The sequence below is a fragment of the Python bivittatus genome, unplaced genomic scaffold, assembly GCF_059951505.1.
Source record: "Python bivittatus isolate LINGU-HERP-01145 unplaced genomic scaffold, Pbiv_v1 ctg000590_np1212, whole genome shotgun sequence".
Classification (NCBI taxonomy): domain Eukaryota; kingdom Metazoa; phylum Chordata; class Lepidosauria; order Squamata; family Pythonidae; genus Python; species Python bivittatus.
Genome location: NW_028277086.1, coordinates 309,319 through 330,469, shown reverse-complemented (window position 1 = coordinate 330,469; position 21,151 = coordinate 309,319). Strand labels below are relative to the sequence as shown.

Below are 21,151 nucleotides of genomic sequence, written 5' to 3'. Positions count from 1 at the left end.
GTTTGTCCCTGGCAGGCCTTGGCAAAGGAGACAGAGACCCGGAGCAAGAAGCTGGCAGGGATGGAGGTGATGGCCGCTCGCCTAAAGCAGGACAACAGGGCTCCCCCCAGCCTGGTGGGGACTGCCAAGGAGCGGCTGGCCAAGGTCCTTCAGCAAGTGAGCGAGAGGGGGGAGGCGCTGGAAGAGGCCCACCAGCAGGCCAAGCAGGTATCTCATACAAAGAGGGGACCCCCCGAGGGGCAGCGGGAGGGCTCACAGCACCCTAGGCCTGCCTTTTGGGGAAGATGGGGTGCTGGTGGGGGCAGGCGTGTCCATGGAGATTTACTGCAATGCTGCTCTGGCCTTCCAGTTTAGAGAGTCCTGGCAGCTCCTCCTCAAGTGGCTGGATGAGGTAGAAGCAGCCTCCACAGCCTCTGCAGATGCCACCACTGCGAAACAAGAGGACATTAAGGTCCTCCTGGGGCAGCACAAGGTGAGGGGGCTGGTGGGACACCATTGCATCATGCCCACTCCCTGTGGAAACCTCTTCCTTCTCTCCAAGATCTCCAGGCCCCACCGTCCTCCTGGAGTCCAGCTGGGCTAGTCAGGAGGAGTGTGAACACTTTGGAGGGAGGACGTTTGAGCAGAGCCTTCAGAGATGGCTGTCCCTCTCTGAGGAGGAAGGCTCACTTGGAGGGCCTTGCTTTTGCTGCCTAAAACGAGAGCAGCCTTTGCAATTCACAACCCTGGGATGGCACACTATGCCCCAGGTAACTCCAACCTCAGTAGCACTGCGGTGTGGGGCAGGCAGGCTCTTGGCTCTTGGGATGCACCATCCAGAGACTTGCTTGGATGATTCCCTGGACTGTCTGGAAGAGATTCCAGGGTTGGTGGAAGCCCTGAGACCTTCACAGGGAACCCAGTTGAACCTCCTTTGGGTTTCTGTCTGAAGACCAGCTGCTTAGAAGCCAGTTCACCTCTCAGTTGCTTTTAGCATCAGGACTTGTCTGGTGTTCATCTGAAATCAGCCTTCCTCTATCTTGAGCCAATGCCCTGGGACATGGGCAAGAAGTTTGGCGGTAGAGATCATTGGTAGGTCAGCCACTGAGGTGATCCCTCAGCATCAGTAAGTCAAGTCATCATAGAATTGGCAATTGGCAAACTTCAGCCAAAGCTTCTTTCAGATGAAGAAACCTTTAAGGGTGCTCTAAGAACAATAGTTGGTGGGGTATGAGAACATCTGAAGAGCCCTGAGCCTGGATCAAGGCCCAGGCCCCCCTAGTCCACCGTTGAGTGTCCTGCGGGCATGCCTTCAGAAGCTCGCCCCCTGGCTGGAGGGCAAGAGCCACGGCCCTTTCCCAGCAAGCAGCATTTGAAGCCTGCTCCTGCTGCCCCCGCTGCTGCTGCCTGGATTTGGGGTGGGAAGCAGTAGCCTTCCGTATGCACAGCCACCAAGGGTCTGATCCAGCCCCCTTTGGTGGCCCTCCCAACCAGCTGCCGTGCTCACAATAATATGCTGTGCAGGAAAATGTTCCTTGATTTTGTTGGTGTACATCGCCCTGGCATACCTTCTGCTTCAGGCAGTCACCCCTCAGTCAAAGTAGTAGGTCTCATTCGGGGCACCTCCTCGAGGAAGGATTCAGAGAAGCTGGAGAAGAGAGGGAAGGAGCTGGGACCGCGGAGCCTTGAGAAGAGGAGAGCTTCTTCAGACATCCGGGAGGGCCTCCCGGAGCAGAAGGGCCGGCCTCTCCTTGCTTGGTCCATGCTGCAGGTTCCAGTGGAATGCGAGGCAGGAGGAGGGAGCCAAGACCAGCTCCCCTTCCCTGGCAATGCTCGAGGGGCAGCTGGATCGCCGTCTTTGGGGACGCTTTCATTTGGATGCCCACGCGGACTAGCAGGCTGGAGTTGATGTGTCCTAAATGGCCTTTTCCAACTCTGTGATTTGATTATTTGATTCTCAGAATGGAGGACTGGAGCCAAGAATCTGTCCATTTTCTCTTTTTCTGCTCTCCTCCTTTAGTCTCCTGTTTCCTTGGCCAGTTTCCTCTTCCAAATGTATTAGAAGACTTTTGCTTGGAAATTGGCATATCTTTTGTCAGAGTATGCTTGTGGAGTCCTTGGTGCTCTCTACGCTTGGCTGTTTGCTTGCAGACGTTTCATTACCCGACTCGGTCAATCATCAGTGCGCGGGAGGGTGGGGTGTGCGCCGACGTGCAGTAGTTTGCCCTGCCGGTGCGGGTGGGGTGTGGGTTTCTCCGTGGCAGAAGTTCCTCGATTCGGGTGTCTTGTCTGCTTGACTGTTTGTCTGGTGTTAATCCCTGCTTATCTGGGCACAGGCTGCTGGAGAGAACGTGTCCTGGTCTTCTTGTTTCCTTCTTAGCTTTTTCATTGTCTCTTTGAGTGGTGCGTCAGTGTGGTTTATCTCTGTGTGTCTATTGATGGCTGATTTGTCTGAATGCCAAGCTTCCAGGAATCTCCTAGCGTTTTTGGATGTGGCTTGGTCTGAGACGCAAGTAGTATTCCAGCTGAAACTGTGGCCGAGTCTGCCCACGCGCTGTGAGATTAAGGAGTTTTCATTGTGTCTTGTTGGTGTTCGTGGACGCGTCTGCTGGTCTTCTGCCTGTCTGTCCTGCACAGCGGCTGTTACGGTCCTCGCGTTGTATGTTGTAGATGACTCCTCTTTTGTCTTCTTGGGCTACTGGTCTTTTGGTTTGCTTAAGATGTTTTGGAGGGCTTTAGTTGGCTTGTGTGCTACGGTGATGCCGTGTGCTTGTAATACTCTGTTGGTTGTTTCTGAGATGTCTTTGATGTATGGTGGTGTCGTCCTTTTCACAGGTTGTACTGGTTGTACTGAAGCAGGTTGTGTGGTCGGGCACTTTTTGATAAAGTTGCGCAGGGAACCATTTTGTTGGAAGACACATAGGTGGTCAGTTTCCTCTTCCTGGCGGGTTTGTGTTAGTCTGAATAATGTTCTTGCACAGCTCCTCTTGGGGGAGGTCGGGTCGTTGCTCTGGTAGTGGAGTACTTGGTTGTTTTTTGGCAGACTTGAGTTTCTAATTTGCCATCGTTTCGTTTGCTGTGAGGATATCCAGGAGGGATAGTTTGATGTTGTTGTGTATGTTTCACGGGGGCAGGACTGCTGGGTTTGGTGAAACTCTCTTGCCTTCAGCCGCTTGCACCTTTCCTGACCTGGAGGGACCTTCCAGATGAGACTCTCCCCTTGTTCCCCGCAGGCGCAGTGGGGAAAATTGGCCCTTCCTTTCAGCCTTCTTTTCACCAGTTGTGTTCGCTGTTCTGAAGCTCGGGGACCAGATTACTCGGGGGCCGTGCTCCAGGGCCAAAGCTTGCCCACCCGTGCTAAAGCCAGATCAGTGGCACCAGGGGGTGCAGGGTGTCAGAATCACACTGGTGAGGGTGGCATCAGGATCCAAGCTTCCCCCTTTTGGCGATGCATCCACATCACACCCTCGTAGAAAAGGGCAGGCCTTGGATTGCAACACCACACCTTCCACCTTATAATTTTAACCCCCCCTTGCAGACGCCCATGAATGGAGCTCCCCCCCGCACTACTTTGTGGCACCCTTTATCAGAGACCAGAGCAAAAAGGCTCCCATCTCCTCCTCTGCCTCTACTTCCGGCCAGCGGGTGGGGTGGGGGCTGGTGCCAGGGGCTTCTTGGATCCCTTCTGTTCTCCATCTCAACAGGTGGCTTTTCTGGCCCAGTCTCCCTGGGGGCACATCCTTCCAATCTTGTACTTGGGGTGGGTTCTTTTGCTGGGTCCTCTACTGTCTATGGTCACAGAAGAGACACAGTCACAGAAAGACCCCCTTTCTGCAGCCCCCTTGGCAAAAGGGCTTCCTGTCACCACAGCAAGTCCATGTGTGTGTGTGTGGGGGGGAATATTGCCCTGCCCCCATTATGTCAGCAGCTGAATTTGGGAAATCCCCGTTGGAACTCCCTGTCAGGGAAACAGGTCGCCCTCTCAAGGCAGATGGGCTAGGAAACGCACCCTTGGCAGCCAGGTTCCTTGGCCAGCCTCAGCCACTGCCAAGGAGCTGTGTGCAGCCTGGTGCTGGCATTACCTCACCCTCCAGGCAAAGCCCTTTCCTCCGCTTGGGTTCCTGCAGGAATTTCAGAAGCGCCTGCACATCAAGCGCCCGGTCTTTGAGGCCACCCTGCGGCACGGGCGTCTCCTCCGCGCGAAGGCCTTGCTCCCTACCGATGGCCAGGAGCTGGAGGAAATGCTGAGGGAGCTGAAGGAGCGTTGGGGGGCTCTGTGGAGCTGGGCGGCTGAGAGGTAGGGGATGAAGGGGGTTGGGGGCCTCCGTGCAGACTTGCTTGCCTGTCCCCTGCATGCTCTTGGCCACACCTGGGTCTCCATGGGATGGCCAAATCGGTCTCGTCCTCCAAGTGGGCCAAATCTCTCCTGGCCTGGTGCCACTTGTTCTGCAAAGCCCCTGGCCCCGAAATGGTCCAAACCTGGTCCTGTGGGATCCCTCAAGAAAGTGCTCTGGTGGAGGAAGCCCCTTTGCAGCATTACTAAGAGCAGGAAGCTTGATGCAGCCAGGGCGGTGCTTCTGCTGTTGGCCCGGTTCTCTTCTGGTTTGGGAGAGATGGGTAGGAGGGAAAGAAAAAGAGGGTTTAAGTGAGAGTAGTGTGGCTGAGGAGCTGGTGTGGGCTAGAGCCCCTCAGGATCAGGGCCAGGATACTGACCTGCTCTCACCCACCATCACAAAGACCTGCAAACAAGGATCAGGTAGAGCAATTGAGACAAAGCCAGTCCTAGGACAGACTGGGGCCCCAAACTCTGAATGGAAGGGCTACTTCCAACATGAGCTCCCGGAACGGAGGATTTTTTGAGCCTCTGGCACCACGTCCAGACCCTCTGGGATGAAAGCCCTAGCCCCAGGTTGCACTCCTCAGAGGAGGTCTTCAGGTGGATGAGGCCTGAACCTCCAGCCTCCCCTGGTCCGACTGCTGCCGAGTCGGGCACAGGCCTCTGTCCCACGGGAGCTCCAGCCCGGAGTGGTGGTGCTGGAGGCTCCAAGGACCTTCCGGGTGAGGGCAGGCCTGGCTCCTCTTCGTAGAGAAGGGGGCACAAAGGCCTCGTGGACAGCTCACTGCTACCCAACTCCTTGCAGGCAGCGGAAGCTGGAGGAGCGCCTGCTCTTCTCTGGCCACTTCAGCGATGCCCTCCAAACCCTCCTGGACTGGCTCTACCAGGTTGAGCCCCAGCTGGCTGAGGAGACCCCTGTGGCTGGGGACAGAGACCTGGTGGGCACATTGCTGGAGAAGCACAAGGTCTGTGAGAGTGCCGCTGCCCGAAGGGGCTGTGCCAGTGTGGGCAGGGGCTGGAGGATCTGTCTGCGGAAGCTGGCTCCAAGAAAGCAGCTGGAGGGCCTGGGGTGAGGTGGCCCCAGCACTCGGTGGTCCCTCTGCCTGGGCCCCAGCAGCGAGGCCTCTTCTCTCACCACGGCAGGCATTCCAGGAGGAGCTGGGCCAGCGGGCGGCAGCTGTCAGGACGCTGAGGTGCTCCGTGCGTGAGCTGGCACGAGGCGGCAGCACGGCAGACACCCGGTGGCTGCAGATCCAGATGGAGGAGCTGGGTCAGCGCTGGGAACTCATCAGCCGGCTCTCGGTCTCCAAACGGGACCAGCTGGAGGTCGCCCTGAGGCAGGCAAGTGGACAGGCCACGGGGTGGGGGGAGGACAGTTGCCTTGAGGACGCCAAGCTGTGGCTGGTGAAGGGCTGAAGTGTCCATGCTGGGACCTGGGGTGGGGCACATGGGTGGCCCAAGAAGCAATAGGACACGAGCAGGAGGCCTTTCCCTGCCCCCCCATCCGAAGACTCGTTCCTGAAGCTAGGCAGGTTCTAGTTTGCTTCTGGATCCCAAGGGGACCCAAATCCTTTCGGCCCCTCCCTTAGCTTTTTCAGGCTGACAGTAGGTTGGTTTTCACTGACGTAAGCCTGGAGAAGCACATATGGTGTTAGTAGGGGTGTGTAGTGAGATCGGGCTGGGACTTTCGCAGAATGGAGGCGCTGCAGCGTTTCAGCAGAACGGCAGTGGAATTGGAGAACAGCAAAGTGGACAAGTAGATTTCAGCAAACCAGCTTTGGGGCCTGGTCCTCGGGGATAGGGAGAGAAGGGAAGCCCCTCGTTCCGGGCTGCTTTCCCCCCCCATGAGGCTCTCAGTGGAGGGGATAAGCAAACAGCTACAGAGCGGACCTAGGGCTTGGGAGCCAGGAAGGGGCCGTGCCCAGGGCTCTCCTGCTTTCAGATGGGGATGATGGTTAAAATTCACTACGGTCACCCGTTCCAAAAGACTCTGGGCAGCTTACAACATCAGAATAGGCAATTAAAACCACAAAAATGTAACAGCCCAGACTAAAAAATAACCATAATGATAAAAAGCACAGCAGGGGCTCCACAGACACAGCCGTGTCTTCAGGGCCTTCCGGGACCAAGGAGCGTGGGTCCCATCCGCGTCTCTGGGGGAGGCTGCCCCAGGGGCAGAGCAGGCGTGCTCCCTTGGTCCCACGAGATGACAGTGTTTGACTGTGGGGCTCGGAGGGCACCCACTCCCACCAAATGGATGGGCAGGCAGAATCGATTGGAGGCAGGCCTTCCCCTATGGGGCCAGGCCCTATGCCGTGGAGGGCTTTAGAGGGGGCGACCGGCACCTGAAGCCGACTGGCACCCTGGGCAACTCGTGGGGCAGCGATGATGCATGATGAGAAGCGGCTGCCCGGGACTTGGTCTGAGGTCCCTCGTGTAAGGGGGAGCCGTGCCGTGGGACCGCCGGCCCCATGGCAGGAAGAGACACACCTCTCCTCTTGCAGGCAGAGGAGTTCCATGCCCTGCTGCAATCCTTCCTGAGTCGTCTGTCTGAGTTGGAGAAGTTGGTCGTGGAGGAGGAGGCGGCGGCAGCGGCCATGGCGGGGGGCCAGAGCCAGCTCAAGGTGAGAAGAGAACCCAGGGGAGTCCTGCTCCTCTTCTCCTGGCCCTTTGCCCACGCCAGAGCCTTCAGGACTCGCCCCCCCGGCCCCCGCAGGGACGGGTACTGAAGGCTTTCCCGCTGCTGGCAGGAGCTGCGGCAGAGCGTGCAGGCCCAGCAGCTGGAGCTGGAGCACATCTGCGCTCTGGGGGAGGAGATCCTGAGTGCCTGCCACCCCGATGCCATGGGCACCATCCAGTCCTGGGTTGCCCTTGCCAAGAGCCGCTTCCAGCAGGTGAGCAGAGCAGAGGAGGGCAGCCTTTGTCCGAGGAGGCAGGCCTTCTGGCACTCTGGGTCTGCGTGGTCTCCAGCCCGTGGGAGAGGTGAGCCCTGGGCTGGGGGAGCAGGGCTTCCTTCTCCCCCCATGTCGCTCTCCACCTCTGACAGCTCCGTGGCCGGGCCCAGCGGCAGGAGCAGCGCCTGCGGGCCCATGCAGCCGCCCTGGCTGCAGGCCGGGAGGAGCTGGAGAGGCTCAGCGACTGGGTCATGGCTGCCGAAGAGTCCCTGAGCCTGCGGGACCAGGAGCCTCTCCCCGAGGATGCCGGGCAGCTGGAGGAGCTCTGGTGTCAGCACACGGTAGCGTTGCCGGCCCCTTTCCCTTTCTTGTCAGCCTCAGCCGGTCACTCCGGTGCGGGCTAGAAGGGCCTCTGTCCCCTGCCTCACCGGTGCTCTGGGGGAGCCAGCCGCCAGCGGTGGGTTGACTGAGGCATCAGTGACCCCCCGCCTAACCTCAGGCTGCGGGTGGCCGGGGCAGCCTGCCTCGGACCTGCCGCAGAGGCGGCCACCTTTGCTTCTCGATGCAGGGGAGAGTGCCACGCGGGGGCCGTGCTCCCCACAACGCAGCAGGGTGAGTCTCTGGCAACCAGTCCGCTGGGGCATTGGAGAATCTCCCTTTCCCAGTGGGACGGTGCATTTCAGCCATCAGGAGCACAACGTGAGAAGCTTTGTGAGGGTGTACGAGTGCATGCGGGTGCGGATGTGGGCTGGGGTCGCCAAGCCCCTGGTCAGGGTGGCCTTCGAGGCTCAGGTCTGCCAGACTGGGAGGCTGTGGCCCTACAACAGTGGCACCCGGCTGCCGAGATCTTTGTGGTTGATGGGAGCACCCTCTCCCATCCCTGCAGGTCTTCATGCAGGAGTTGAGCCACAAGCAGCCAGAGGTGGAGGAGGTCACCCAGAGCTGCAGGCGAGAGCGGACTTCAGCGCTGGGGGGGACGGCTCCTCCCCTCGAGCGGCCTTCTGGTTAGTGCCGTTTATTCACAGCTTCTGCCCTGCAACTGGCCACATCATCCTGTTGAACCCGCATCTGTCCTCTAAGCTGTTTTGCAACTCCTGCCTTTATTTATTTATTCATTCAATTTATATACTGCCCATCTCCCCCAGAGGCGGCTCCTTGAGGCTCAGAGAGAGGGATCCACAGATGGTCTGAGTCACATCCAGGAAATTGGGCAGGGGGCGGCAGGGGAAGCGATCAAGCCACCAAGGCTTCCCGGAAGACCTGCCCAGTCTAGAGCGAGCATTGGTGGGAAAAGCGTGGCTGGGCGCAAGCAAGCACAAGGGAACGACCTGGGGCAGAGAATGCGACGGAGGAGACTGATGCCGAGGGTAGAGTGACATTGCTGCCATGCTGGGCGCTTTTCTGGCTGGCCCCGGTGAGAAGAGAAGGCCTTGTTGGTCTTCGGCCATAGGAAGGCTCTCCTCCGCACCTCGGATTGCGGGCCAGGCCAACGGCTCAGCTGCCAGCGAGGCCCAGGCGTCTTCCAAGGACGTCTTCGTCAGGCTGCTGCAGATGCTCGTCTGCCCCACCCCTTCCCTTCCCCAAGCGCTGTGCCCACCCGCACAGGTTTCCCAGAGGAGCAGCTTCCCACAGGCCAGTTGGGTCTCTTCGCTCGGTTTCAGACAGTGCTGCTGCCGCCCCCACGGGAAGGGAGAGGAGTGGGGAGGAGAACAGTAACCCCCAGGAGGAGCTTGGTCTTGCTCTCCTCTGCGCCAGCCGCGTTCCGGCTTCGGGTTATGGGAAGGTGCAGAGAATGAGGAACCAGCCTTGGGGAGAGGGAGGGGGGCTGGGCAGAAACACGCAGGGTCCTGAGAAAGGGGGGACACAAGAAGGAGATCCGAAGCAGCCCTGCCTTGAGTTGGCCTGGCCTAAGATGGGACGGGGAGGGGCGTCAAGATTGACACCAGTCAAGATCCCAGGAACGCACTTGATGGTCGCAGGAGAGGAGGACAGAATCTTGGAAGCCCCTCGGAGTTTGCCTCCGTCCCACCTCAAACCAAGCCAAAGTAGCAAAATCCAGGTGGGGTCATACTGAGCCCCTTCTCAGGCTTCCTTCCATCTCTGGCCTGCATCCAAGCCCCCCCCCGCTTGCTCTTTCCTTCTCTGTCCCCAAGGTCAACTTACAGGAGGGTGGTAGAGGGGAGGTGGGCACCCCAGAGGCCCTTGAGGGGGTCGCTGTGCTGAGATCCAGGTTATGGCTCCCTGTCTGGGCATCCTAATCAGGGCCCTGAGGTTGGGGGACACTCAGCAGCCCTCAAACTGCCGCCCCCCACACACGCGTTCTCTCTAGTGACAGCCAGCCATGAGGTTCTAGCTGGGACCCTAGCTCAGCGCTTGCTAAAGGATAGGGGCCCTCCTCCCTCCCCCGCAGGACGGCGCGGTGCCAGCAGAGCCTCCCCCGGGCCACCCCTCGTGCCCCTGGAGGACCCGGAGCCCCAGAGCCCGCTCCTGGCCCAGCTGGTGCACCACTGGCAACACCTCTGGCTGGCAGCTCTGGACAGGCAGCGTCGGCTCCAGAGTTCCCAGCAGCGCCTCCAAGAGGTGAGGACAGGCAGTGCAGCGGGGGGGCAGCGTGGAACCGGAGGCAGAAAGCCCCCCTTGTTGCCTGGCAGCCGTGAGAGATCAGGGTTCGAGCACCCTGGAGGCGGGGGTCTGCGCTGCCCTTGGCTACCTTCTGTGGAAGTGGGCGGATGGATGGGGGATGGGGCACGCCAGCCCTAGCCGCAGTCCTCTCCTGGGTCAGCCCCTCTCTTTCCATCAGCCACAGGGATGAGGAGCAAGGGAGGGGCTGGGCCTCTCACCCTGCCCATGGGCCTCCCCTTGGGGCCCTGGCTGCAGCACCGCCTTTTGTGCTCTTCGCCTGGCTGCTGCTGGGCCCTGGCCCAAGGCATGTGCCGGGCTGGTCTGGGCTGGCTGGGCATTCCTGGCTGGATGCATGCTCTCCCTCTGTCCTACACACAGCTGGAGGAACTGGCCTGTTTTGACTTTGGTGTCTGGCGCAAGCGGTACCTGCAGTGGATCAGCCACAGGAAGTTCCGGGTCCTGGACGTCTTTCGCAGTATTGACAGAGACCAAGACGGGCGCGTCACCCAGCAGGAGTTCGTTGGGCGTGTCCTCGCCTCCAGTGAGTGCTGGTCCTGGGGACACGGGGATAGGCAAAGCAGGGCCAGGTTTCCTGCCAAGCCCCTCTCAAGGGCTGCCCCCCCACCTGTGGCCCCTGTGGTGTGTTTGCTTCCCCTCGTGGCTCTTGGGACGTGGCAGGGTCTCAGGGGGCCCCGGGACTGACCTCCTCAACCCCTTCCTTTCCTGTCCCAGAATTCCCCACCAGCCTGCCAGAGATGAAGGCGGTGGCCAAAATCTTTGACACGAACAGAGACGGTTTCATTGATTATTATGAATTTATCAGTGCTCTGCACCCTACCCGGGACATCCTGCGCCAGGCTGCCAACGTGGACCAGATCCAGGAGGAGGTACGGCAGACAGAGCGGCCTCCTCACTCGTGCAGTTCTGGCATCAGTGTTGCAGCTTCATAGTCTCCCCGGTTCTGTTGCCACAAAGCACTGAAGTGCCTCTGTTAGAAGTGGAGCGCTAGCGAAAAGGAAACCTGGCAGGTGCTGCAGTAGTGAGATTTCCCCAGGGGAAATGGAGCCCTTCAGCCAAACTGGCGAGGGTGAGGCTCTGCCCCCAGGCACCTCAGCAGATGCTTATCCCTGCAGAGGGAATCTCCACCAATTCCCTTCAGAACATGCTTGGCTTTGGAGAGGCTTTCCCGGGCTTAGCTGAGCACGAGGGAGCAGAGCTGGGGAGGGGAGAGGAAGAAAGGGCAATGCCCGGAATGTGAACCAGTGTGGGGGGGTACAGGTAGTCCTCAGTTATCAATGGCAATTGGGACTAGAATTTCCATCACCAAGCGACGTGGTCGTAAAGCACAACGTCATGTGACCGTACTGCTTAGTGAAGTTCTGGCACTTCTGGTTCCCGTCATTCAGCAAATCCCACCACGTTTTCAAGTGCGATGTCATGTGGCCACCATTTGCAACTTCCTGCCGGCTTTCCCAATGACTTTGTCAGAAGCTGGCAGCAAAGGTCGCAAATGGCGATCAAGTGACCGCTGCAATGGCCAGAACTTTGAGGACCAGTTGTAAGTACCACTTGTTCAGCACTTTCACAGTTTTGAATGGTTGCTGAATGAGTGCTTGTTAAACAAGGACCACTGGATTTGTGGAAATTGAGTTTCCTCTGGGTGGGAAGAGATGCTTGCAAGTTGGGGTTAGGCCTAGGTCCATACAAATGCATGCGTGTGTGGGAGAGGTTGGGGGGGTCTCTCTTCCCTCCCCCCTCCCCACCTCTCTCTTGTGATCCAGGTGAATCGGCAGGTGGCCCAGTGCAACTGTGCGAAGCGTTTCCAGGTGGAACAAATCAGCGCCACCCGTTTCAGAGTAAGCCCGTACCTGTCAGCTTCCTTAGCCTGGGTCCCCTCTGCCCTCCCCCTCCCCCCACATCTCTTGGCCCTTCCTGCTAAGCAAGGGTTAGGGTTAAGGTTGGCTTCCAGAGTCAGCGTGGTCTAAGTCAGCAGGAGAACCCAGGTGGCCGCAGCACAGAAGAGGCCCTGGCCTACTGAAGCGCCGCCTGGGCCTTTCCTGGTGCCCTTTCTCACGCCAGCTCTGCCCTTGGGGTCCGCCACTGGGCAGCTGTGCGTCAGGGCTGTGCCTCCACCCTGAGAATGGTGGGACTGAGAGAGAGGCTTCTCCCTGCACGGGGACCCCGGAACGGCCTCCAGCAAACACCCCTTCCTTTGCTGCTGCCTTTCCAGTTCGGGGAGTCCGAGCAGCTGCGCATGGTCAGAATCCTGCGAAGCACCCTGATGGTGCGGGTTGGGGGAGGCTGGACTGCTCTGGATGAGTTCCTGGTGAAGAACGACCCCTGCAGAGGTGAGAGGCTGGGCGAGCGCCTGCAAGGCCGGGTCCCAGCCTGCATCCCCCCACGCCCCAGCCTCTGCGTCTGGCTGGGACCCGTTTCGCCGCATCTCTGTCTCCAGTGACTTTCTCTCCTGCAGTCAAGGGAAGGACCAACACGAAGATCAATGAAAAATACCTCTCCCCAGGCCTCCTGGGGCGAAAGGGGGCAGACAGCCAGTCTGCCCCCACCTCCAAGGGGCTGTCCCCCAGCTGCTCCACCTCCAGCCTCAGCCTGTACAGCAGTGCCTCTGTGCCCAGCAGCCCTGTTCCCAGGAAGGTGAGTCCCTTGGGGGAAGGGGCAGGTGGGCAGAGTCCCGGCTGGGGGGACCTTCCAGCACGCCCCAAAAGAGGCTCTGGGAACCCTGCAGCCTGACCTCTCCTCCCTCTCCTTCCAGGCTGCCTTGCGCCGGACACGCTCAGGGGATCGGTGCCTCCACTCCCGCAGTGCTGGGGTGACTGAGGGGGCCGGCCTGGCCTTTGCCGCTGGAGCAGTCAGCCCTGATGCTGAGCCCCGAGGTGAGGGGGTGGGACTGGGCGCTGCTTCCGGAGCCCTCCGGTCAGAGGAGCTGCGGGCGTCCCGGCCTAGAGGGCGGATCTGGGCTGCAGGCCCCTGGGCATGAGCGTGGCCCGGGGATCGCGGCTGCCACTGAGGGCATCCAGATTTGGCAGCCTGGCTTGGGTGGCCCTACTCAGCCATGGTTGCTCCTGCGAAGGGCTGGGGCCAGTTCTGTGGGATTTCCTCTCTGCTTCTGCTTAGATCGCCCCAGCAGCAGTCGGGCCGCATCCTGAAAGCTGCAGCATCTTGAACAGCGACTCCTTCCTGGGGGCCTGGAGCAGGCAGCTGAGAGATCTGGACACCTCCCCACTGGCACCCCAGTCCCTGGGAGGCTAAACAGGCTGCCCCCCTTTCCCCCACAAGCCTCCCTCTCCCGTGCCCCTGCTCCCCACAGCTGTCCTCCGCAGCCCCCTCTGGCAGCACAGCCGACGTTTCCGCTGGAGCAAGACCACCCTTTGGAGGGGGGCCTCTTGGGTGCTCCCACTGGCCAGCTGCCCAGCTAGCCAAGGCCTCAGGGTAGCCCCAGTGTGCCCAGGACACCTTTTGGAACCAGTAGCCTCTTGCCTGGAGCATCGTTTCGTTGCAGGCAGCAGCAAGGTTGAATCCTGGTGCCAGCATACAGCGCAGCACAAGGAGCAATAAAAACAAGGGTTTCTACCAGTACCCACTGCCTCTGGGCGCCTTGATGGGAGGGGTACCCGGAGCACACCGATTGGCTTGATAAAGGCAGCTTGGCATCCAGTGGGCAACGCTCCCAGCTCCCCTCCTGGAAAGAGTGCTGTTCAGGTTGGGCTGGGCCTTGGGGAAGGCCAGGGGGTCAGGACTGTGTGTGGGGGGGAAATAGCTGTCTTTTTGCTCCAGCCTGATGAAGCCACCCAGGAAATGACACACTAGGAGCCGAGGCTGGCTGGGTAGTCAGGCACGGTGGCTGCTGTGGGGCTTCTGTGCAGCCTGGCGCCCTGCTGCTGCTTGAGGCTCCCCCAAGGGCTGCAGGATTTCCTTGTGCTGCCATGGGCTGGCAGGACAAGGGGCTGCAATGGCCGGGCCAGCCCTGACCTGTTCTGCTGTGGCAGGTGTCCAGTGTTCCAAGCATGGCTGGCACCTCCACATCTCCCCCCCCCACTAAGACGGATTCCTTCAGGCTATGGAAAGCAGCGTAAGGTGATGGGGTGTGCAAAAGTAAAAGAAAGGGACCAGCAAGAGAGTGCTTTAACCCATCTGAAGCAGAAATTCTGCCAGGGAAATGGGTGGGCAGTGGAGAGAAGCGAAGGAGATCCTCAAGGAGGATCTGGAACTCGCGGAGAAACAGCTTTGCTTCTGGCCTTAGCTGAGAAGATGGAGACAGGACCCTCCACCCTGCCTTTCTCAGGAAGCCCAACCAGTGAGGGAAGGAAGAGGGAGACTGCATGAGAGGCTGTCCCTTGATGAGCCCAAAGGGAAATGGCTGGGCTTCTGGCAAGGTGGAAGAGACGTCCCTCAAAGCGGGCCAAGTGCCAGAAGACTAGAGGGTGGCCAGGGTGTCCCCGCCCCCCATTCTAAAGGGGAAGTCAGACCTGAGAAACTAGAGGCCGGCCAGCTCTGGGCAAAGGAGTGGGAAGGGGAAAGCATTGCTGGGCATTGGGGCCCTGGAGGAACAAGCCCTGCTTTTCACCCGTTCATAAACAGTCTGGACTTGTCGGGGAGCAGAGAGCTGGCTAAGCCTGTAGATGACCCTCGACTGTTGAGGGGTGAGTCTTTAGGGCCAAGAGGTGGTCAGGCCTGCAGGGGAAAATCAAAGTGCTCGTGAGCAGCTCCAGGAGGATCTCTTCCAAGAGAGTGAAGGCTCTGCCAGGCAGCAAACACAGGTCACTCAAAGTTAGCGTGAAGCAAAGAAAAAACCCGGCTTTGTCTGTGCAGCAATGGGGAAAAGAACTAGGGGCTCAACAAACAAGGTCCACACAGGGACCACAAGGGCAGTCAGGGGCCGCATTGGGCTGTCCTCCCTCGGGAGAGACCCCTGCGCTGGCTGGTGCCGTGTCCATTCCTGGTTGCCACCCTTGGGGATGATGGGCAGAGCTGGGAAAAGCACAGCGGGGGCAACTCTTCACCGAAGAAAAAGGCAACTGGGGGAAATGGTTGGTTGGTCGGTCAAGGGGGGTCAGTTCGCGCTTGGCCTGGAGAGAGCGGACACCGCCAGGACCATGGAGATGGGGAGCAGATTCGGAACAGACAAAGGAAAGCGCTTCTTCCCACCACACGTAATTAACCCTGGGATTCACTGCCACAGGGTGTGACAGCCACTGCCTTGGTACCTAGGAAAGTAATTGCCATCTCTCACGAGATCCTAGTACAGAAACCTTGGTTTCCAGATCCTTCGGTCTCTTGACGGTGCTCCTCGGAATCTGCTCCAATTTGTCACTGTCCTTTTTGAACTGTGGTGCCCAGAACTTGACAAAGCGCTGCAAGAGGGGTCTGACCAGGGCAGGCTAAAGGGGAGCAATTACGCCCTGCGGTCAGGACTCTACGCTCCTATTAATGGAGCCCAGGATTGCATTTGCCTGTTTAGCAGCTGCATTACACCGCTGGCTCGCGTTTAGCTTGTAATCAAGAATGCTGAGATTCCTTTCACGTATTTGCCAACGGCAAGTTGGAAGGGTTGAAAGGTGTATTCCCATTAGGCATTAGAAATGGAAGCATTTGCAAGCACAGCATTTGATATTGTTGCCAGGGTGAAGGTGATGTCAAAGTCAAGTAGCGTGGAGTCCTTGGGGTTCTCTGAGCTTGGCTGTTTCTTGCAAATGTTTCATTGCCTGGCTAGATAACATCTTCAGTGCAGTCACGTATGTATGTTAAGCTTGATGGAAGCTTTAATCCAGATTCACACCCCCCCCTTTTAAAAATGAGTTGCACCACTCAAAAGCAGAAATTGGAATGGATTTCAGCCTGCGGATCTTGAGGGGCTCTGGGGCAGCAGAAATGAGTCTTGCTTGAAAAGGATCTTATGAGTTGCAGGTTCCCCATCCTTGTTCTGCTCGCTAAGGGAAGGTCAGGGGAGCGCAGGAAAGACGTCCAATGTATTTTAAACATGGGCCTTTGATAGCAGAACCTCTGCCTAAAACTTTCTCCTAAGTTGCTCAGTTTCTGCACCGCCTCACAGAATATAGCTTTGGCTAATCACAAAAAGCTAAGCAAGTGGTTACGACTTGGATGGGAAGCCACCAGGAAATCTTGGAGCTGAGGCTAGACATGGACACAGCCTGGAAAAGAGATCCCTGACGGGCAGTGGAAGGCCAATTCATAAAAAAAGCTTCCAATGCCCCCCCCCCCAAGTGCTCCAATATTTCTTTGAATCTGTGATCCCAGACTGTCCTTGGGAAGAGAAGACCAATGTTTGCAGTTAAACCACAGCTTCTCGTGTTGGCTTACATGCATTACATCACCTATCCCGTATACCTTATTAGGAACAAACGGGCTGATTTAGGGAAAGAACAGCCTTGCTGTTGCCAGGACATTGTTATTTATAACTTGCTTCTTTCTCTGGGAATTGCACGGGGTAGCAGTTTGAACAGAGAGAGCTCGTTCCCCACTCTGGCACAGCCCGCATGTCTCATCGCCTTTCTCTTCCCTGCCAGCACTTTCTCTTGAACAACTTATCTGCCGTTACCAAGGCCTCTAGATTATTCTCCTGGGCGCCCTGAAGAGGGCTTTGCTAACAATTGCTGATTTGGGAGTCCATTTTATTGGCCCAAAACACCCTGGACAGTCCTTGCAGCCAGCAGGAGTCAAGGGAGTTTTTGTATTTTTAACCCCAATAACCATTTGGGTTCCCCTCATACACAAATAGCAAAACGTGGCTTCAGCCCTCGATTACCTGCCCGGGCCTCTCTTCTCCCGTGCTGCTGCTGGGGGGTCGGTGCTCACCTTCTCCTGCCACAGAGCTTCGGCCTTTCCTTCAGCCTCAGAGCCTTCCGGCCCACTTCTCCCTCCATCCCTGTTTGCTGCCCCTTCCTTCCACGTCCCTCACATGGGGTGCGCTTTGTGGAAGCTTCTCCCACATGCTCAGTGAACACAAGTGCTCCAGCCCATGGCAGCCTCGCTGCCCACCCTGGCAGGTGCCACACCAAGGCTGTGGATGAGGGAGCTGATGGCTGCCCAAAAGATGGGGGGAGGGGTTGTGCTTCTGGCTGACTGCTCTGCCACTGACAACAGCCCTGGACAAGGTTACTGGCCCTCCTCCAGAGGCTTGCTGGCAGCTGAAGCATGAGCCCGTCTCTGTTTGCCCGGAGAACATTTGCATTTGCTCCTGCAGATCAGCACAAAGGTGCCCCACTCCAAAGGAGCGTTTGCAGCTCTCTTTGGATGGGGGTGGAGGGGGAGATGGCTGCTTCTGGGGTTTTATGCCCAGCTGCAGAAGAGAGGCTTCCAGCTCTTGTAACACCCCTATCGCTTAGGGACCCCATGTATCTCCCCCCTGCTATTTTCCCATTCTTCCAGAGGCAGAGGACGCGCAGAAACACATGCGGGTTTCCAGCTTTTGCTAATCACCCTCTGGGCGAAAAGCTGTACTCCCTCCCCCCAACTCAAAGTCCGGCCAGGGGGCTTCAGTTCCGGAAAAATTATGTGTGGCAGCCCCCACAGGTTATAGTCCCCGCCACCTCCCCCAAGACTCGGCCAGCCCATCAAAGCTGAGCTGGCCCAACCCCAGCCCTTTTCTCCCGCCTCCGGTACAGTGGTACCTTGGGATACAAACTTAATCCGTTCCATGACTCTGGGCGTATCCCGAGTGAGTTGGTCGTAACCTGAAGGAAATTTCCCCATAGGGTTCAATGTAAATCCGGTTAATCCGTTCCGCCCTCTGAATTTGGTTGCACCCCGAGGCAAATTTCCCCATAAGGTTCAATGTAAATACGGTTAATCCGTTCCGCCCTCCGCCCGAATTTGGTCGCACCCCGAAGCAAATTTTCCCATAAGGTTCAATGTAATTATCGTTAATCCGTTCTGGCATCCACGGACCACACGTCAGGGCCGGGAAAACGGCCGGGCGTGGCGTGGCGTGGCGGGACTACGGCTGGGCGCTGCGCAGCGTGAAAATGGCCGCGCGCTGTGTGGCGCGGCGGAAAAATGGCTGCGGACCACATGTCAGGGGCGCAAAAATGGCCGCAGACCACGTGTCAGGGTGGAAAAATGACCGTACCCCGAGGCGGAGTTCGCACATCGAGGTAAATTTTTGCGGCCGGAGCTGGTCGTAACCCGAAAAGTTCGTTAGTAGAGGCGTTCGTATCCCGAGGTACCACTGTACTTTTCCGCCAGGCTGCCGCACCTCATCCAGTTCACACGGGACAGTCTGTTGCTTGGGAGACCATCCTTTGTCAACCGAAGCGGGTCCTGCGTCTTCTCCGCCAGAAGGGGGTTGGACTAGAAGATCTCTAAGGTCCCTTCCCATTCTATGATTCTATGGAAGACCCCAAATTCTATAGGAAGACTGCTCCACTTGCCAGGTACTGAAACAAAGTTGATGTACAGTGGCTGCCCCACGTGCACGCTGGGCCCACCTTGGCAACAGAGCTTTCACAGCCACCCGTGTCATTCCCACCACCAGAGGAGCTGCTTTGAGATAGCCTGGTGGTCTGCAGGAAGGGGCGACTAGACCCGCTTCCCCTGAGAGGGAGTGCCTCTTAGGTTCAGAAGATAGAGTTGCCCCCGTGCCCACCCTCCCACCCTCCTTGCAGTGCGACAGGGACAGCCAGGGCCACCGGGGGCCTGAGTCTGAATTGATTCATTCTGGAAAGGCATCCCCATCTACTCGGGCCTGGGGGGGGGGGCTCCACCAGACCAGGTTACATTCTGCACAGATTGGCCCCTCAGCGCTTCCCCTTTCAGCCCAAAGCCTTGGGCTGCAGACTGCGGCTGCCCGAACCACCTTGCTTCGTCGAAGAGGACGGAGCAGCTCCAGACTCGTCCCTAATCATGCGGCCGCGGCTGTCCCGGGGCAGGGCTGAACACCAACGGGGGAGTGAGACCTTCCCTGAGGAGCTGCCAAGTCCTAACGCCGCAGGCCCCTTCCCATCTCCGGGGCTCCCGGGACACTTCTGCAGCACTTGCCCCCCGCCCGTACTCTTTGCGGGCCCGGTCCCAGTTCCCTGCGCCTTCCGGCCCTGCGGCGTAAGCTCTCCCCAGAGGGAACCAGCGCTCGCTCCGCCAGAAGTGCCGCCCAAGCCCGGCGCCGCCGCCCTGCCAAACTCCGGGTCGCCCACCGCCCCCACGCGCTCCTCGACGGGCGCCTTCACCTCCGAGGAGGAGCGCAGACCCCGCTCCCCCGGCCCGTCCTGCACGCCTCCTTGCCCGTCCCGGCAGCCTGGCCACCCTCTGAACCCCGCCCGCCCCAGGAGCCGCCCGCCCCTCCTTGCCCTGGGCTGCCCCGCGGCGTCGCTTGTGCGGTCCCAAACGCAGAGGGGCCCCGCCGCGCAACGCTCATGCCGAGCTGCTCTTCCTCCCAAAACGGGAAGGCGAAGGTGGCGCTCGGGCGCCCACACCCGCTCAGCCCCCACGAGACCGATACCTCGCCGGCCCCACCAGACCCGCCACCTTGCTGCGCTCCTGCCCTTTCGTGCTTTCATTAACGGCTTGGGGAAAAGCGCGGAGGCGGAGGCGGGCTGCTCTCTAACTCCAACCCTCTTGCCTGCCGGCCCAGCCCTGTCCAGGCTTCCCCGCAGCCCGCGCGGGCCAACCGAGCCCAGCTGACCCCAGATCTTGCCCCGGCTGCTGCAGAGGCGCACCGAAGGAGCAAGACGTGGCCGTCTGCGCCAGCCGATCGGACTGGCTGGAAGCAGCGGGGCAGCCGGGGTCCGGAGCACAGTGACGGGGCGTTTGCTCCCTCGCGCGCGTGTCCGCCCGGTCTGGAGCCCGGAGCCCTCCGCCGCGTCTCAGGACTCTGGCGGGCAGCTTCCGGAGGGCCTGCCAGGCCTGGCTCGCGGCCGCGCTCGCTCCCGCGCCCTCTCGCGGCCGCCCAGAGCTTTGCTGCGCAGACAGGACGGCCGGCTCAGCGGCGAGGGCTGCGCACAATCCTTGTCAGTTCGCCTGCGTCTCGAAAGCAGGCCGGACTGGCTCTTCACGCCTGGGAGCCTCGCTGCCCGCCTCTTTAAGAGGGGTTTCGCAAGCCAAGGAGGGGGCCCCGAGATCAAAGGCTTCTCTGGGGACGGAGACGGCAGCGAGGTGTCTGGAGGAGGGCGGGCGCCTGGAGCAGGTGGAGGTGCCGGGCGGGGTGAGGGCGAGTGGGGCGCCCGCCGCTGCCTCTGCAGCCGGAGTTCCAAAGGGTGCAGCTGCTCCGCGCCGATCCTGGAGACACCCGAGGAGTCCCTGTGGGGCCTGATGTGCTTCACAGTGTCCCCTCCCCCAACACAAGCCAAGCACCTTGGCCCAAAGACCTACGTGCACCAGAATTTGGCTGCTTCAGATAAGGGGCTGCATAGGGTAAAGTGTTGCCAAAGGCTGGCACAGCCCCTCCAGCAGTGGGGAGCAGGACACTGGCCAGGAGTGTCCCCCTCCCCTGTGCCAGAAGTGGGAGCAGGCCCCTGGCCAGTGCAGTCAGCCTGGAGCCTTTCTGTGGAGAAGGCAGACACACCTCCCCTTTGCCTCTTTTAGCTTCCCCCCAGGCTCTGGTGCTTGCACCATTGCAGGTGGGGCCCCAGCGGGGGCGACATCCCTGGGGTAGAGTCCCCAACCTGCCTCTTCCTGAAGGAGGGTCCCCCTCAGCTGGAGGGAAGGGTTTCTTTGGGGGTGATCTAGCCCAACCCCTGCCAGGGCAGGAATCCACGGCTACTGCCCTCCAACAGCGACCAGCCTCTGTTTAGTCACCTCCAGCAAACTTGTTAGCATTAGAGCATTCTTGAGGACAGTTGAAATCTACTTCCTTTTTAAAAAACCTGTTGTTTCTTGTCTTGTCTTCTGGAACAATTCTGCCCTGTCTTCTCTGTGACAGCTCTGGAGGCCCTTGAAAACAGCAATCAAATCTTCTCTTCTCTGGGCTACACATACCGAGCATCCTCACGGTTTTGCATCGGTGGCTGTCCTCTGGACACACTTCAGCTCATCAATGTCCTTCCTAAAATGTGGTGCCCAGAACAGGACAGAATACTCTAGGCGTGTTCATGACCACAGGAGAATAGAGAGGAATGATGTCTTCCTGGATCTTGACTTCTGTGGATGCCACCAAGGATTGCCTTTGCTTCTTTGGCACCTTGATCACCCTGTTGGCTCAGGTGACCCACCAAGACAGCCAAATTTTATTATGTTTTCCTTTGCTCTGCTTTGCATGTTCTGCCATTCAGTACAGGTAGTCCCCACTTATCGATTGCCTCGTTTACTGACCCTTTGAAGTTATTACAGTGTTAAAAAAACAGCTTTGTGACCA

At 59.0% G+C, this 21,151-nt stretch overlaps 1 protein-coding gene across 3 annotated transcripts in view; it reads left to right on the top strand.

Annotated features, from left to right (window-relative positions):
- The window catches only part of LOC103060585 (microtubule-actin cross-linking factor 1, isoforms 6/7), a 45,791-nt gene extending 32,156 nt beyond the window's left edge, over positions 1-13,635 (top strand). For 2 of the 3 annotated variants that reach the window (XM_088148736.1, XM_088148735.1), the window contains 17 exons: positions 16-207; positions 350-472; positions 4,107-4,276; positions 5,121-5,280; positions 5,459-5,660; positions 6,824-6,939; positions 7,066-7,209; positions 7,362-7,550; positions 8,096-8,213; positions 9,620-9,789; positions 10,210-10,372; positions 10,564-10,718; positions 11,613-11,687; positions 12,062-12,179; positions 12,305-12,483; positions 12,602-12,722; positions 12,964-13,635. In XM_088148736.1, the coding sequence (XP_088004862.1) occupies positions 16-207; positions 350-472; positions 4,107-4,276; positions 5,121-5,280; positions 5,459-5,660; positions 6,824-6,939; positions 7,066-7,209; positions 7,362-7,550; positions 8,096-8,213; positions 9,620-9,789; positions 10,210-10,372; positions 10,564-10,718; positions 11,613-11,687; positions 12,062-12,179; positions 12,305-12,483; positions 12,602-12,722; positions 12,964-12,995 (2,427 nt within the window). In that variant the 3' untranslated portion in view covers positions 12,996-13,635. The remainder of the gene's footprint in view (positions 1-15; positions 208-349; positions 473-4,106; positions 4,277-5,120; positions 5,281-5,458; positions 5,661-6,823; positions 6,940-7,065; positions 7,210-7,361; positions 7,551-8,095; positions 8,214-9,619; positions 9,790-10,209; positions 10,373-10,563; positions 10,719-11,612; positions 11,688-12,061; positions 12,180-12,304; positions 12,484-12,601; positions 12,723-12,963) is intronic. The other variant, XR_015797528.1, reaches the window with a different exon arrangement.
- Positions 13,636-21,151: the final 7,516 nt, after the last annotated feature.